This window comes from Sabethes cyaneus, chromosome 1, assembly GCF_943734655.1.
Source record: "Sabethes cyaneus chromosome 1, idSabCyanKW18_F2, whole genome shotgun sequence".
In the NCBI taxonomy this organism is placed as follows: domain Eukaryota; kingdom Metazoa; phylum Arthropoda; class Insecta; order Diptera; family Culicidae; genus Sabethes; species Sabethes cyaneus.
In genome coordinates this window covers 130538405-130556636 of record NC_071353.1, presented here as the reverse complement: position 1 = coordinate 130556636, position 18232 = coordinate 130538405, and the positions used below count along the sequence as shown (strand labels likewise).

Genomic DNA, 18232 nt, shown 5'->3' with positions numbered 1-18232 from the left:
GGAAAATCAAAAAAGATTATATTCGTTTTCAGCTCAACTTTAAAAGGCCTATTAAAACTAAACACCGACTAAGCACTTGCTGATGCGGCTTTAGCCACGACAGGGACAATCCACATGGAACGATTTTCCTTTCAGCAATATTAAAAAAAACTTTTCTCTCATTTGCAATAAAGCAGACATATTTTATGGCCCTGCTATTACAGACAGAGCAAACGGGAAAACGGCAGCGATAAAAAGAAAATCGAAAGCTATCGATCGCTCTCGCTTCGCAGATTGGACTTTTCTTGCTCCGGCGATCTGAGCTCATTAGCAGATTTACAACCGGAATAAATGCTAAATATCTCGCCAGCAGAGCGCAGATAAGCGGTAAACGCAACCACATTCCAACGGGCAGACGCACACGGCTCGTTACCAGAAACGGCGTGCTGCAAAACAAACCACAGCTCAGACAGAAGAAAAATTGTAGTAATTTTAAGAATTTTAATTAAGTTAAAAACCATTTTTTACAGCGCCCAGTTGTTTTGTCAACATGTTTCCAACAGATCACCATCAGCGTCAAAATAAATGGCACAAATTTGGACGTTACAAACTAAATATAAAACGAGCAGTTGAACGGATCAAACTTCAAACAATAGCAATCGATGCATTGCTGAGCTCATGTATATTTCACGTTAATTTTAATCGCTGATAAGCATTGATGAACGGTACATATGTTCATGCCTTTGAGCGCCTCTGTGTATCATAACAATCAATCGCTGCCGGCTTAATCCAAACAAACCCGTACGTCACATGCACACGCACACAAGCAAACAAAAAAAACATTTCTTTCCGATTATGATCTACGAACTTCAGCTTGTGCTCGCGCGCGCGCACACGCTAATCGTCGTCGTTTTCCCTTTCGATATACTGCTCTAGATAAGGCATGTTACTCATGATTGCCGTGCGTGGCGTGCACATGATGCGATTAATTGTTGGCGGTCTTTGTGTTTTGTTCACAAAACGTCAGTCGGTACCGGTAAGGGCGCGCGCGTGGGGAAAATTGCCAGCGTGACTTTTGATCCATGCGGTATGTTTACGTTTATACGTTTGCCAGCCAGTGCTTCCGCATTGCCAGGCATTAGGCTGTAACAATTGCTGCTGATCATCCGCATGCTCCTCTGTGTATTCGACAGGGCGAGCAAGTAGCAAAAATGCGTGTAAGGGACAGGATAGGACTGTGCGTCAGTGCATTCGTCAGGTCACGCGTTTGGTAACCCTTAGAAAAATTGCGCAATAATGTGATACGGGTGCGCTAATACTTAATTATACTTGACAAAATCTCATTACTGATTGTTTAGAAATAGTTTATCACAAGGTTACGTTTGTTTCGGTGCTATAGAAACTGGCAAGTAAAGCTTATAGTAGCTTAAAAATATCGATTGCGTTCACAAATAGTTTGGCATACCACAAGGTAGCGACTTGAGATCACTTTCGTTCATTCTATTCTTCAACACAACTAAAACGGGGGAACTTATGTTAGCTAGGGAGTACCCACAAACAATAATAGTGTGCCTGCTCCCGACCTCGAAAAAATCCGGCGAGGAATCGCTGAACAGCTGAAAACTAATAGAACCACCGGAATGGACCGGCTCCCGACAGAACTTTTCAAAAATGGTAAGTAACTATTGGCAGTGGCACGTATAATTTCCAGGATTTAGGAGGAGGTGAAACAACCGGAAAAGTGAATGGAAGATATGGCTGTCTCCTCTACAAAAAGGGCAATCGGCCCGATTGCTGTAATTACCCTGGCATTACGTTGAGCAACGCCGCCTACAAGGTGCACTCCCAGGTCTTGTTACGTCGTCTATCCCCTCCCCAGTGGCAAAAGATTTCGTGAAGCAGTATAAAGCGGGTTTACCTGGGGCCCATGCTACTCCGGATCAAATTTTCATAATCCGACAAATTCGAAAGACATTCTCGAGGTCTTTCGAATCGCCCAGAGGGTTGTGGCAAGGGGATAGATATAAAACTGTTGGAAAAACTTTCCTGTCGCAATATGGTTAACCTCTATTGGGTTTCTGGTCACTGCAGAATCAAAGGGAACGAAACTGCTGATAATTGGCAAAGAAGGGGTCATCCATGCCAAATGCTCTTCAATCACAAAAACTATTAAACCTTTCAAAATCCGACTTGAGCACATACACCGGTTTGATAACAGGACATTGTCCTTGTAAGTACCACCTGAAACTCATCAACTTCATGAAGCTAACTGTCGCTTTTGAAATCATGAAATTGAAAGCTCCGAACATTTGGTGCGACTGTGTTGCACTATATCATAAACGACGTAGATATCTTGATAAGGGGCCTACTCAGCACTGCGATATTTGGAATGCTGCTCCTAATCAGGTGATAAATTTCATATGAAATGCATCACCTGATTGGGATAAATGCCGACAGTAGTTGAGGTGGGTCATCAAACTTTGATAGCTCACTGATACGACATGGTATAAATTAAAAGAGGACACACCACAATAGATCAAATAATGGTCGCAGTGGTAAGTCCCCAACACGGGGAAAAAAAAGAAGGGGATAGATTATTCTGTATATTATTTAACATTGCTATCGAAGGTGTCCGACGAGCGGGTATCGAAACGACAGGAACTACAAATCAATAGATTTTTATGCTATTTTATGTTATTTTTATGTGCATTTGGAAACAATTTAACAAAGTCAAGAATACAAACTATGTATTGCTTTCCCGCTATCTTACAGAAATTAAAGATTGTTTTTATTACCAGTGGTTCCCCACGTTGAAACGATATTACCAATTCAATCCTATTTTATCAACAGCACATCTTTTCACTGCACTTGCAATGAACAGGCAACCATGCGCATCAATACAGAATTATATTATAGTCGAACACTACAACTATAGCGCACTTTTCAACGCGAATATCAAATATGCGATCTGTTGAGACTAAGAGCTTTTGAATTTATTCTGGCACACTTCTCTATCACACACATCAAATTGGACTAGGTTTAATCGTGTTCATAAAAAAATTGTTGGCACGAGGGGGCTTTGTCACTCTTTCTGGCGTGCTTCCCAAGCAAGGACATCAAAATGGTCTAGGTTTAATCGTTAGGAAATCTTGGTGAGGCGAGGAAACATTATCACTTGTTTTGGCTTAGTTCCCAAGCACAGAAATCAAATTGATTTAGGTTTTGATCGTTGTAAAGAATCTTCGACCTGTTGGGACGAGGGAGCTTTACCATTTTTCTATAAAAATAAAGGAAAAATGTAACAAGAACCATTAAATACAGGTGTAAAAACAGGAATGAATGTAAATTTAAGTACGGTTGTATACAACCGTACTATTTGTAGCACGGAAACATCATCATCGCTAAAGCAAATCAGCACTACTTATTCCGACCAATCACAGATCGTGGATTTTTAGTCAGACAATGGGTAACATTTATCGATAAAGTTTGTTAGGGAAACATATAATCTAGTGTGCTGTAATGTATTCTAGAATCTATCTAGGGAGATGACTGAGTTATAAGCGTACAAACTATAAGACCCATTCCAGCGTTACGGGACACTGTCCCTACTATGCAGATCGGTTCCTGTTTCATCAAATCCCTGGCATTCTAGTGGAAAATAAAGTACTCTTTAAACAAATATTTTACAAGGTATTTGCCAAAAAATTGGTGAAACAGGAGGCGATTCATACGGTAACAATGGGTGTCCCGTAACGCTGGAATGTGTCATAACCATTTTTCGTTACATGTTACATTTTAATTTTTCTAAAGTGCACCCCAATATAGAAATCAAAGACGTAGTCCTACGTCAAAACCATATGTATGATAGAAAGAGGCTCCAAAGAAAACCCGTCCTTCAAAATTTTTCATCGTTCGAACTAAAAATCACAACAATGTTTACGAAACTAACGCGCATGTATTTGTGTAGGACGACATGACAAATGTTATTCTGCAAAATTTCTGCAGGTCAGGCAAGTTTTCCTGGCTGTAGAATAACGACAATGCCTTGCGTGAGTTATTTTCATTTATGAATGACGGAAATTAAAACGATTAGTGGACATTTTCTTCTTCGTCGCACGAAATAACGTAGGAATTTCAGCTGTTAGGACTTCTTTAATGATAAAAAGCATTTCAATAGATCTCAGTTGATTGATCGCGTATGATAGAAAACAAACTAAAATATTAGGGAATAACTAGTTTTGCCTTGTGTGTCATAAAAATGCTGATATTTTTAAAAATGTGTGTTGGATAGGACGGGAATAGGCAATTACGACGAAGCAGCAACATACCCTATTATTTTATTAATCTGCAGAGAAGACGATATGATAGTGATTATTTATAGTCTAGAATAGGAAGTGAGTCCAGTGGTTCTTAGGAGATCTAGGCCTTTTCTTAAACAATTGTTAGGCTATTCAACCCCGTGATGGATAATTTTAGAAATATTAGGTTGAAAAACTAATTTCGCGCTGTTTTTTTGTTGTTGAATCATGAGCTTATTCTGAAAGAGGAATTACAGTCCAATCATTCATCACTTGCTATATTCTGGCAGAGTTCGAAGGCCATTCTTCGTCTAACACTACGGCTACGGCTAACCACTGACTAACTTTTGAGGCTTATCGACGAATCAAACTATTCAAATTCAAATTTAAGCGTTTCCAAGTAATTAATGGATTTGGCTCTATGTGGTCGAGCATTGTCATACAGTAGAATCACTTTTCACGCCTTCTTCCGTTATGCAGCCATTTTTTGGGCAGTGCACACCTAAATCGACTGAATTAGATACTGTTTTTACCATTATTTTCGATTGCTTTCAACAATTTTTATCTACTAACGGAACCAACGGTTCCGAAGAAAACGATAATAAAACAGAAAGTAGAGGATTGTCCCCTGTAGTGAAACAGCCCCGGTTGTGAAACATCCGTAGTTTTTAACTTTTTTATTATCTTAGTGTTGTCAAGTTACTACCAACGCCTAGTCTCATAGTAATAGAACTTTTGAGCAAACAACGGTCAAACTTCAACATTTACAATGCTTTGTAGGAAACGTGTTTGAAAAAAACACTCAAAAAAGTTATATTTTTGCTATAATTGCTAAGCAGTTTTGTTAGAATTGAGTTATTTTTACCGCTTACAGTGGCTAATTTATAAAATCGGTCAAAAAATAACAGGATCAGTTATAATTTTGTTATGCCCTCCTGACCGGGAAGCCTCTATTTGCAAAAATATATGACTTTGTTTTTGTTCGAATATATATGTGTCAAACTGTATATATATATTTTTTTGCAATATGGCCACCGACCGCTATATTGGTTATGAAACAGTCAAGTTCATCGGTTGTGAAATATCTAGAAAATCAATTATTTTAAACTTCATTGATCATACATTACTTTAATTGGGGCATTATGAGTCTTTATGGCAGTAGGATTCATTTAGGTTTAGCAAAAACTCAATTCCTTGTAACACATGTAACAGGCTAGTGCATTTCAAATGCGTCAATATGACTGCTTGCTTTTTTACATGCATGCGATTCAGATTCAGACGATTATACGAAGAAATTGATCAATGATTTTGTATTTTTAGTATTTTACATGAATAAATAATTTTAATTTTTGATTTTCCTTCGATATTTCTATATTTTCTTTTCTTTTCTAACGATTTCCCGAGGTGTTTCACAACCGGGGACACTTTCTTTTAACCACAAAAAACCATGTTTTGAAATTTTTCTATAACTTTTGTGTTTTGAACCAAAACTATATACTTCCTTTGGCAAAAAGATAGATAGGGGAACTGTGGGTAAGACGAACAGGGTGGGTAAGACGGACAGGTGGTTGATTCTACCAGTTAAGCACTAAAATTCGTAAATGTTTTGATGGGCATTCAATCATCTTGCTATCTCATGATGTCTGAACGTTCTCATCATCATTTAGAACTTTCAAATTTTGATAAAGTATAAAAAAAACTGAAACTCGGAAGTGATCCTACGTTTGGATGTAACTTTTTTGCCATCGAAATTAAGCTTTTTGAGTGGTTAATCCTAAAATGTTACCCATAACATGAAATATTTCGATTTAATACCTTTTCAAGTAACGTCTGCATTGAAAAAATAGGTAGTTTTATTTGCGTATGAAAAATTACGAACGCTTTAAAAACATGTATAATGATGGGGTGAAATGGACAACTGCTAATGTGGGTAAGATGGTCAATGAACATATCATAATAAAATTGTTGATTTTGCTTTTTAGTAATATCTCATGCATATAAATGAAAATTTAGCCGACAAATGTGAACTTCAAACAAATTAGCAGCAGCAGGCATGAAATAGATTTTAAAATGCTTGTTCATATTGCCGCTGTCAAACAATTTTCGATTGGCTGCCACTGGTGGGAGGGGGTGGACTGCCCCCTTCACTTTTTGCACGTTACATCACCATATTTTACATATTCAATTCGTTAATGGTCAAAAACAATAATATGCTCTCAGTTGGGGCGATTTAGAATACCTGTCCATCTTACCCCCACACATTGTCCGTTTCACCCGCAGCACTAAAAAAGTTCACTTTTTCGGACCATTTTTAATACTCAAAATACACATTGAAAAACAGTTTATTTTAAATATTTCACTAGTTGCTTTTGAAAACAATATATTGAACTGAAGTAAACTGTATTTAGGTTTTATAAATCATAAGTTGTCTGTATTTTATTAGCTGTTCTTCTTAACCTGTTCGTCTTACCCACAGTTCCCCTACACGTTTAAACTTTCCAATGCTTCAAAACGGTTTCAAATTGGATGATCCGATCGAAAGCTATGACCAAAAAACCAAACCTGTTTCATAACCACGGGGGAATGCCCCTACATAAAAGTATGATTAACGATTGGTACGATTGGTGGTTTAGGATAGAAAATATTTCTATTGAAAGACAGAACTCAATAAAAAAATAATTACATCTAATATTTGAACCAATTTCTGTGCCATCGCGTCACATAAAAACTGCTTACAGCTTTTGCAATATTACCTCGATTCCACACCGTCGTGGCTTTTCACCAGCAACTCTATTCATCGGAGTAACAGGCAGTATCATGTTCGAGCTATAAAATCTAACAAAAGTTTAAATTATGTTTTCGCCTAACTTTTCTGTCGTTTGAACTATAGTGTGGTACCCCACTCCGAGTTACACCAGTTCAGTTCGACGAAACGAACAAGTTATGGTTTCTATACGACACTCACCGGGAATACCAGCAGGGGCTGTTGCTGTACAGTAGGTACATGTACAAAGTAACGTACATTTCACGTTCTACCAAAATATGACTATGAATTGCCTTAAAGACTTAAAGACTTAAAATAACTGCTAGTTTGATGCCAACTCGATAGACAGTTTGTTGAATACCAATAGATAGGATTTATTTCTAATTCCCGTCGTAGTAAGTAAAGCCATTCTAATTTTCATCATTTGTTGGATGGATTTAATGGAATACTCCAAAAGTTCTTGGGCTGATTTGAGTGTGTTTTAACACACTTACCTTCCAATCCGTGAACTTTGAAATCACTGAAAAGCGATTATTATAGCATATTAATATTGAAATTACGCAACTGACTTTATTTCTTAAATTCGTCGTACCGTTTTAAAATCCGTCCATCAATGCCTTGTGTGAGTTGTTTTAATTTATGAATGACGGAAATTAAACGATTAGTCGACATTTTCTTCTTCGTCACACGCAAAAACGTAGGAAATTTGGCTGGTAGGATTTCTTTAATGATAAAAAGCATTTAAATAGATCTCAGCTCACTTTGATTGATCGCGTATGATAAACAACAAACTGAAATATTAGAGAATAACTAGTTTTGCATTGTGTGTTATAAAAATGCTGATATTTTTAATAATTTGTGTTGGATAGGACGGGAATAGGCAATTACGACGAAGCAGCAACATACCCTACGAAAACCCACATTGATTATTATTATAAATATTTCGATGTAAGTGGATCCAGCCAGATGAAAACAGTTCGGCATAAGAATTTTTTTTAATTTATTCTAACGTAAACATGAATCTAAAGGCTGTAACTAGAAACTACGCTAATGATTATACGTTAACCGTTACGTTCCCAAAATCAACAATAATGATGCTCGCAGTCACCATTTTGCTTTTATCTACTGATTATTGTCCGATTTTTAAGTAACCAGCGTTGAAAGAACCAAGCACATTAGATTGGTCTTCAAAGAAAAAATCGGTCCACAAAATGTGATTCCATTTTCTCATAGATATTCCGAATTGTTGACGTCGTAGATCAATATTCGAGCATTTATTGTCACCTTTACTTCGGGCATAACTGTAGGATCGTAGCAATCATATAAATGTATTTTTTTTTTTTCTTTTTTTTGGGTACATTTTCCACTGCGACCAGTTATTTGATCTATTGTGGCAGGCCCCAGTTTATTGTACGCCACATCAGGGTGTCGTATCACTATTAGTATGAGTGATTTCCACTTGCTGATCGACGGCATTGTCCCAATAAGGTATTATACAACGAATAAAGTTTATTGCCTTATTGGGAGAATTCATCCATACATCCGAGGGTTGTATTAAAATCATGTCAAAGAAAGTTTTTCTTTTATGAAGTAGTGCCACGCAATAACATAGTAGATGTTCCGCATTTTCACTTTCTAGCTTACAGAAGCGACACGTGTCATCTTCTAAATATAATTGTATATAATGACAACTCGGTAGAATAAAATATACTTTTACTCCGACTGTCGTTGCATCAAGACTTGTTCTCTACAATAACTGTGACCAAGACCACTTCATTGAGTCGGTCTATGGTGATAAGGGAAGCCATCGCAAACGGAACGCACCATGTGCTCCCATTACTTACTTACTTACGTAATTGGCCTGACATCTTATGACAAGGCCTGCGTAGCATAATCTCTGTATCTATTTCGGTCCATGGCAGCTGCTCTTCAGTTCCGCTGACATCCAGTGCACGCCAGATTTCGCTCCATCTGGTTTTGCCGCCTCGCTCGCTGTGCCCCTCTTCGTCTTGTTTCTACCGACTTCGATGCGAAAACCTTTTTCCCAGGATAATTGTCCGGCATTCTAGCAACATGTCCTACCGTCCGTCGTATCCGTCCACTTTCTGAATACTGGGTTCGCCGTAGAGACGCGCGAGCTTGTGGTTCATTCTTCGCCTCTATACATCGTTCTCTTGCACGCCGCCAAAGATGGTTCTTAGCTTCCGCCGTTCGAAAACTCCGAGTGCTCGTAGGTCCTCTTCTAGCAGCATCCACGTTTCGTGCCGGTAAAGGACAACCGGTCTAATTAGAGTATAGGCTAGGCGGTGCTGCTAGATAGTCAGTAGGATTTTTGGATTAGCTCCGTAACTGTCCTGTACTCTACCAGCCGGCCGTGAAGGTTGTCGATAAAGAAGGGTCATGTCTAAGACGTATAAGCCCAAGGCTTTTTTAGAGTGTGCACTTTGTACGGGGGCTCAGATTGTTCGACCGCAAGTGTTTGTGGAGTCCGTAGCAGGTCCGATTTCCGCTGATAATACGCCTTTTAATCCCACGGCTGGTATTGGTAGGTATACGAGCTCGTCGACTACCTCGAACTCATTCCCGTCGATTACCACGGTACTGCCCCAGCGGGCCCTGTCGTGCTCGGTCCCGCCCGCCTGCATATACTTCGTTTTGGGCGTATTTCTCATCATCCCAATCTTCTCTGCTTCGCGTTTTAATCTGGTGTGATCTTCCACCACCTCAAATGTTCTGACGACAGCATCAACGTCGTCAGCAGAGCAGATAAATTGGCTGGATTTATTGAAAATAGTGCCCTGCATTTCTAACGCCGCTCGTCTTATAACACCTTCAAGCGCAATGTTAAACAGCATGCAGGAAAGATCATCTTCTTGTCGAAGTCCCCTGCGAAATTCGGTTGGGTCCAACAATCCACCCGAGATACTCACACAGCACTCAATCCCATCCATCATAGCCATGATAAGTTTAGTAAACTTACCCAGAAAGCCGTTTGCTTCCAAAATTTTCCATTGCTCTTGTCGGTTTACATTACGCTATCATTTACGGTTTTGAAATCGATGAACAGGGGCATGCATGGGCACTAGGAATTCGCGGCACTTCTGGAGGATCTGCCGAAGGATGAAGATTTGGTCCATTGTACACCGACCCTCCATGAAGCCGGCCTGATATCTTCCCACAGATCTATTGGCTATGGGCGATAGTCAATGGAAGATGACTTGGGGCAGCACTTTGTAGGTGGCATTTAGGATAGTGATCGCTCGATATCCCACAATCCGGCTTATCGCCTTTCGTGTAGATAGGAAAAATAACCCCACCTTTCACTCCTCCGGCAGTCATTCCGTATCCCAAATCTTGACAATCAATTGATGCAGACAGCCGGCCAACTTTTCCGGGCCCATTTTAATAAGTTCCGCTTCAATGCCATCCTTTCCCGCTGCTTTGTTGTTCTTTAGCCACTGGATGGCTTCTTTAACTTCCCTTATCGTAGCACATCTTTGTTGGTTGCTGCACCAATGAAGTCTCTTCCTCCTCTATCATGACCTTTCGCATGCACGTTATTCAGGTGCTCATCGTAGTGCTCATGCGTAGTACTTCCACCTTTCGAAGACCGTACGATCATCAGTCAAGGTACCTCAACCTTTATCTCTGCACATTTTGGCCCGCGGCACAAAACCTTTCCAAGATTCGTTGAGTCTCCGATAGAACTTGTGTGTGTCGTTAAAGCGGTACAGCTACTCGAGATCTTCGCACTCCATCATCTTCTCTTGGAAGAGTCGTGTTTGCAGTCTCCGCATCTGTTTGTATCGCTCCACATTCTGACGGGTGGCTCTACGCAGCATTTGTACCCGCGATGCGTTCTTCTCGTCCAATATCTGCTGGCATTCCTCGTCAAACCATTCGTTACGTCGATTCGGTACGACACGGCCTAGGACGTTCTCCGCTACGCTGTTAATGGCTGTTTTCACGGCATACCAACAAACCTCAAGAGGGGCTTCATCCAGCTCACCCTCTTCCGGCAGCACGGTTTCGAGAGATAACGCGTAGCTTTCGGCGACATTCGGTTGCTGTAGTCACGCAAGATTATACTGTGGCGAGCGACGGTATCGTATGTCGTTCACAACAGATAGTTTTTGACGTGTCTTTACCATCACAAGGTAGTGACCCGAATCAATGTTAGCGCCCGGATAGGTTCTGACGACCATAATGTCCGAAAAGTGCCGACCATCTATCAGAACGTGGTCGATTTGTGATTCCGCCTGGTTGGGTGATCTCCAGGTGTACCGATGGCAGAGGTTGAAAGAAGGTACTACGTATTGCCATGTGCTCCCATATTCCACCTATATCAGAGGCAGTTGGCGGATACAATATCCAGCGCGTTCGTGAAAACGCTTAAAACTTTATCTGGACTTCAACCAATCAAAAGTCAAAAGATATCTAGTCTTAATTATTTGAATTGCCTCAAGGCACTGAGAATAAAAAAAAGTTTTAACTTCATAAGTAAAGCTTCCCCGTGCACGCATAAAAAACAATATGTATTTTACTCATTGGACATTTTTGAATAATGGCTCACTTTATTTTACTTTACTTTTTCAGCGACTATCCGCTTTTTGAATCTGGGCTGAATTTAGGAGTCGTCTCGGTCTCGGGCTTCTCGGTCTTGGGCTGCCACTCTCCAGTCGTCCCTAACACCCGCTGTTCTAGCATCCTTAACAGCGCTCATCCAACAGGTACGGGGTCTGGCTCGAAATCTACGACCTCTGTTAGTTTTTGTTGGAAAACAGTTCATTTCATTTAACTGAATCGTACGCCGCCTTTAAGTCCATAAACAAATGGAGTCTGCAAGTTGAATTGTCGGAATTTACCGAATTTATTTGTATGGATTTGAATAATGGCATCGCAAAATATGTTAATTAATGTTATATAAGCTCATACAGTAAACCACCATGACGGCAGCAATTATAATGGCATTTGCTGGGTGTTCAACCGAAATGATTTTGTATAGTAAGGATGAATCCTACAGTCTTCATCCATTTCGAGGTAAGCAAAACAAGAAAGCAGATCATTTTAGTAGGCCAAATGCAGTTAAGTGTCCTTGTTCCCGTACATCCCTTCGCTTCGCTATCATATTGATAAAACCTTTTAAACTGGCAAGCGGAAGAAACCAGCGCGTCATTCGCCTGTGATCCACCAAGAAAAGCGAAATAAAAATCGATAAAACAAGCGCTACGCTAACGTCGGCTTAGATGCATTAATATCTTCACGATTTGTGACCGGCATTGTTAGTGTAGGAACCTCAAGAAGCGGCGTAAGTGGTGCAAAAACGACTAGAAAGGTTACTACGGGACAGGATGTGATGACAGATTTGACGAGAAATTTTAATTGAGATTGGAACGAAGCATATAACAGGAATAAGTACTATGGCAGCATTCTGTTCCATTTTTATGCCGCTTCTATTGTTGGACTAACAGATGAGTGGGTACATAATCACTTCCCTCAACAGGTAAACAAGCATCGACCGGTCCGGCTGTTCAACTCCAGTTTATTCCAATCTCAGTGGCATAACAGAAGACCTCAAACGAGGCTTCGAGCAAGGTAAGCAAATTGCAAAACGAATTGCCATACTGACAAATGATGCTGTAGACGGATAAGCGAATAGCATAGTTCTTGCTGTACAGTGAATGACGGAATTATATAGAACTGATTCTAAAAGATTCGTATTGATGGTTTCAACAAGCAATTAAACAATATTATCCAGCCATTTTCAGTAGAAACATCAGCATCTGCCCAGCTCGGCTCGACTCGGCTCGGAACTGAAGCAGAACATTTCTTCTACGAGACGAAGTTGAATGCTACGGGATGAAGTGTATAGCGCAAGCAGGAAGCATAATTTCCTCTTCTCAAATATGACGTTCATTATATTCGTGCAAACTTGGCCCATTAACTGAACACGGGCACATTGCATCATACCATACACTCCTCACTGTTGGCACTCGAGCCGAGAGCAACTGATTTTATGATGACGACTGACGCCGACGACCAGACCAGATTGATTGGAGGCACAAGCGGCTTGCCAATCATTCGAGCTTAATTTGATGAATTGTCGATGTTTGTCGGATTGTCGGAACTGACAGCAACTGGGCATCATCGCAATGAGACGGTCGGTCAATCGAGAGTATCCAATTACATAGTTTGACAAAATGGAAACAAAATCAATTATACATACAATACGTCTTTCGTTTGTTATCAACTGTTCAGCTTCAGGTAGATTGTACCACAATTATGGCATATTCATAGACTGTCATTGCATTCGTTCTGGAGAAGAATAAGTTTATTCAACGGCATTTTCAAAAGTTTCATTCCGGCACCCACACAGCTTTAATCTTAAATCAAATTATCATTATTTCAGTCAGCATCCAATTTCTTTCGTATCAAATTAAACCCCAATCGAGCGCCCACCCGACATCACCGAAGCAGAACAAAATCTGTCTTTTTCTGCACAATCACCAGGCAACCATTCGCTGCTTCGTATGACCCGTAGGGTGGTTCAGAATTAAAAAAACACATATTTTCAAATTTCAAAGATGTTTTAAATTTGATCTGTACAATCGTTTCTTTATGTTAATAAAAATGCATCTTTTTATTTGTTCATGTTGTATGCAAATTGATCCTTTCTAATGTTTCTAATAGAAACCGACGTACATAGGGGTCTCTAGATGATTTGTCAATTCTCCCAGACAAACGGCGGAGAATCGTCTAATGTGTAACGCAATCGGACACTCACTGTGCTGCGTGGTAAGTGAAACTAGACACTTTTCTACAGATATTGTTGTGGCGAATGACAACGAACGGAGATGTTAGAAAATATGATTCATCAGATGTCTGCTGAATCATACGTAGCATGAAAAAGATTAATTTTGCAAAGCAAAATTTAAATCTGAACAATTTAATATAAAACAACACCACATTGGAAGGCTAACGCATTTTTATCGCAATTTTTCTCCCAAATTGTTTAATTACGATGGCGATGCAGGAATTTCGAAACCACCAATAGGTCTGATATTCCTACAGCTCGATAGACTGCTTAATTTGATTGCGTTGCCTTTCATCAAGTGGTTTCCCCGGTTTGAAAGAACTTTAAAAAGATAAAAAGAAGCAACATACACACATAGAAAGGCATCACAACAAATAATAGCATGAAACGCTGGTTGTCTATCGGAAACAGTATGAATGGCAGACAGAAGCATGAAGAAAAAAAAACTCAGATAAGTATGACGGACTGACCACGGCCAGGCGTACAGTCTGGCTAAAGTACCGTTTTCAGCTGCTTGTTGACCCACAACCGCATCTCGTGCGTACTATTACAAAACAGGGACCTACACAGAACTAGTGCTGACGCATTGCTGAGGAAATGGGAAATTTACGAAAATCACTTACCATTGCCCGCAGCAGCCTGAGCGCTACTTCTCTCAGTTTTCTGCGTTGCCATTCTGGGGCTCTCTGCACAATCCTTGATTGATCGTCGTCGTGTATCCTTCCGGTCTGAGAAATTCTACGCTATGACTGGTCCCAACAGCCGTTTAGCTTAAATAAGAATCCTAAGCCACTTAAATTTGTTTTTCTGCACTCCTTTCCTTTTGCACTTTAAATCACTGTTGCACTTACAAAACTACACCTCACGGAATGCATCCGAGATTTTTCATTTGCTCTTTTGGAAAAATTTCCTTACTTAACTAACAACTGACATTTGTCCCCAGCTTATCGCAGCATTCTATGATTTGGAACTTTCTTCACCATAGAGGACAACACTTTTCGAAGGGCACACACGCACTTTTCCTGCATTGACCGGCCATAGAGTTTCCCGTCGCTGCCGTACTTCCTCGCACGACGAATGAACCATAAAACTGTCTTGCACAATTTTACCCCCAAATCGGGAGAAGACTCACGGTGAAAATATCAATCAACTTGAGCGCACAACCGCCGTTCAGGCCGTACTCCAGTTTCTGCTGGTTTCGCCTACGCCGGGAAACATTTTGACGCACTTTTCACCAGAATAAAGCGCACTTTAGCTAGAATTTTTGCATCCGATTTGCGAACAGACCGAAAAATCTTGTATGTAAATTTTTTCCATCTTCTCGAATACAACACAACTGGCTATGCTAGCTCCTACACTATTCACACACAGAGGAACAACACAGCGAAAAGCAGATTAGTGTATTTACCAGAAGTTTGTCCCCGCGCGAGCTGGTATTGGTGCGTTGTTATGCATTCCGTATCCGGACACGTCCCACACATGTCTAAGCTGCCAGCAGCAGTGGTTGTGTATGTTTCTCCAGCCAACTATAGCGATAGCGACCTATGCAGCATAAAAAAGGGAACAAAGCATAAATAGAAATTCACCACCATGGGAAAAACATTGACGGAGTTGGAATTTGCGACAGCAGCCCGGCATTTTTTTGATTTTTCTCAACGATTACTGGACGATTGGGAGCTAGTAGAAGCACCTTCAAATAATGTAGTTTATTTGAAAAAGCTGTGCAAACAGCAACTGAACTTATCAGCTGATTTCAATGCAACGGACACTGGTTGCGAGGAACTGCCCCTAGAGGATGTGTCCACTGACGTACCAGCAGATAATGTCCAGCTATACAACTGTGAGTACCACATCGTATATAGTACCAGTTATCAAGTTCCAGTTTTATACTTCAACATTTACAAGTCAGGTAAGTAGACATTCATTCATTGATTTTAGTTTTATATTTGGAATTCAATTTATTTTAGATGGAACAATGTTAACGTTGGAAGAGGCTTGGAAAGGATTTCTAGAATTTTCCGGAGAGAGCCGAGAACAACTACGGCAAACTTTAACCCAGATGGAACATCCCGTACTGTTCAAACCATTTCTAGCGCTTCATCCTTGCCAAACTGCGCAGGTTCTCGACAATGTAAGCGGGAGCGGTAACCTGATTGTAGCGTTTGTTTCCTCCTACGGCCCTTGCGTTAGTTTGAATCTCGACATAAGGTATGGCAGACTCACGGACAGCACGAACTTCACCACGAGTGAATCATCATAGTGTAGACGTCGGCCAGATACGAGGTTTTCAATGCATGTTATAGGAAGTCATGAAGGTAAAATGAAAATCCCAAAATGGGACTGTCACGAGATATTTTTGGAAATTCACTATCGAAAAATGCACAAAAGTTGAGCACTGTTAAAACTGTTTTAACAATGTACCTAAGCGAAAAGTCACCCAGTAGGCCTCAAGCTACGACACTTGTTCAAATCACCAGTTATCATACACTGGAATCTCGACTGTTAGAGACAATAGAATCATAGCACTAGCCACAGAACTGTCTTGGAATTCTCGTACAATAACAGTTGGCTCCTGTCGAACAAAAAAGTCGCCGTATACGTTCGGAATGCAGCCCAATGGCTTTGCTCTACTTTTCGCCATACGCCCATACTCATTGTACATACCAGAACAATGAATTTTAAGCAGCTTCAAATTATCCTATCACAGAATAGTACCAACTTCACTCTTTTGAAAGAGATTAATGAATGCAACTGAGCAGGGTTGATTTGCTCTTTTTACTTCGTTTTTGCTCTTTTGACTACAGCGCCTCAGCCAAAGAGAATTCGAAAAAGTGATTTATAGGAAAGTGTAAAGTTACTTATTATCTACAATATTATTAAAGAAAGTATAGTTTAAAGTTTTGTGTTTATAGCGTTACAGAGCTGCAATGCCATTGGTAGCAAAAAGAATACTCTTTGGGCTACCAGCGGGGTTTCAGCCCCATAGCGCCATAAATATAAAAGATAAAACTATACTTTCTCAACAATATTGTAGATAATAATCAACTCTACAATTGGTCTATGCATCACTGTTTCGAATTTTGTTTGACTGGGACGCTGTAGTGAAAAGAGCAAATCAAGCCTGCAACTGATGATTGAAAATAACAAACCAAATGTATTCTCTCATAAATTCTTGAAATGATTATTTGCTGTTTAATTAAAAATTGTTTAATCAAAATGAATGCTGATCGAAGAGAGCAAGTTCTAATAAAATGATACATTCATCCAGTCACAGAAAGAAAAAATATTTTTAGAATTATTTAATTTTACCAAATATGATACCAAAATAAAGTTCAACTGAGTAATTCACTCAATTTTCTCAATCATGAATACTACATTATTCTTATTGAATTTTTCTTTGAAATGTAGTCTTTTAGTTTTTTGATTATCAGATAATGATAGCATAGATTCTATGCTTTGTCAAATGGGACATTAGAATATATGATAACTTTTTTACAGCTGACAAGATTTAACTGATAACTAAATTATAATCTGTAGCTAGAAAATATTCACAATCAATTTCATCTGATCTTGATCAATCGCATCAATCGTAGCACCTCTGTACTTTCCACGTCTGAATATCCGGAAACACACCTATTGACATCTAAATGGAGACTCTAGCTCACAGAGCGATTATGTCCTGATCGAAGGTCGACACTTTTCGAATTTCATCGATATATGGTGTTTTCGGGGACAACATATCGACTCTGACTACTATTATTACCATCAGTGTTTCCCGAATAATGGCAGAACTCCCAGTCTTCGTGTTAAACCCTTCACTAGGGGATCTTCGCATCTTTTGCGGATGACGTCGATATCATCGTAATCAACCGTAGAGCAGTTAAAGAATACTCATCCTACCAGAAGCAGGGAGATGCAGTAGACTTCGGGGCCGACCCCACACCCGATATGGAGAACGGCTGCCCAGGACCGACATCTAGGTTAAAGGACAACTGAAAATACACGAAAGCGTATTTAGAAAGTATCACGAAATGCTAGAAAACTCCATCACACATGGATAACCGGAGTTTCAAAACATGCTCAATAAATCCGCGGTCACATGATCGTTCTTCGAATGCCCTAAATTCCTTTTTAGGGCCCCCTAAAATATGACGGTCGCTCAACAACCTCAAGTTGCTCCCCAGCATACCTGTGCCTAGTAGAAAATCGAGCAAATGCTAAATTCTATAACAGAACAGAATAACAATAAATCCAAGAAAACACTACAAACGGTGAAATAAATAAGAAAAAGTAACGAAAATATAAATAATCTAAAAAACAATAATGAAGTCTTGAATTGAAATATATATTGATAAACCATACAAGTGGGAAGAGAGT

The 18232-nt window shown here is 39.8% G+C and overlaps 2 protein-coding genes across 2 annotated transcripts in view; one reads left to right on the top strand and one right to left on the bottom strand.

Annotated features, from left to right (window-relative positions):
* LOC128734931 (guanine nucleotide-releasing factor 2) overlaps positions 1–15130 on the bottom strand; it is a 116232-nt gene extending 101102 nt beyond the window's left edge. Inside the window, exon 1 of the mRNA XM_053829542.1 lies at positions 14479–15130. Coding sequence (XP_053685517.1) covers positions 14479–14530 — 52 coding nt within the window. The 5' untranslated portion in view covers positions 14531–15130. The remainder of the gene's footprint in view (positions 1–14478) is intronic.
* A 315-nt stretch (positions 15131–15445) lies between these two features.
* Positions 15446–16769, top strand: LOC128746232 (ubiquitin-like-conjugating enzyme ATG10). The gene is made up of 2 exons (XM_053843280.1): positions 15446–15764; positions 15823–16769. Exons 1-2 carry the CDS (start codon positions 15446–15448, stop codon positions 16113–16115), a joined length of 612 nt encoding a protein of 203 aa, XP_053699255.1. The 3' UTR covers positions 16116–16769.
* The last annotated feature ends 1463 nt before the right edge of the window (positions 16770–18232 follow it).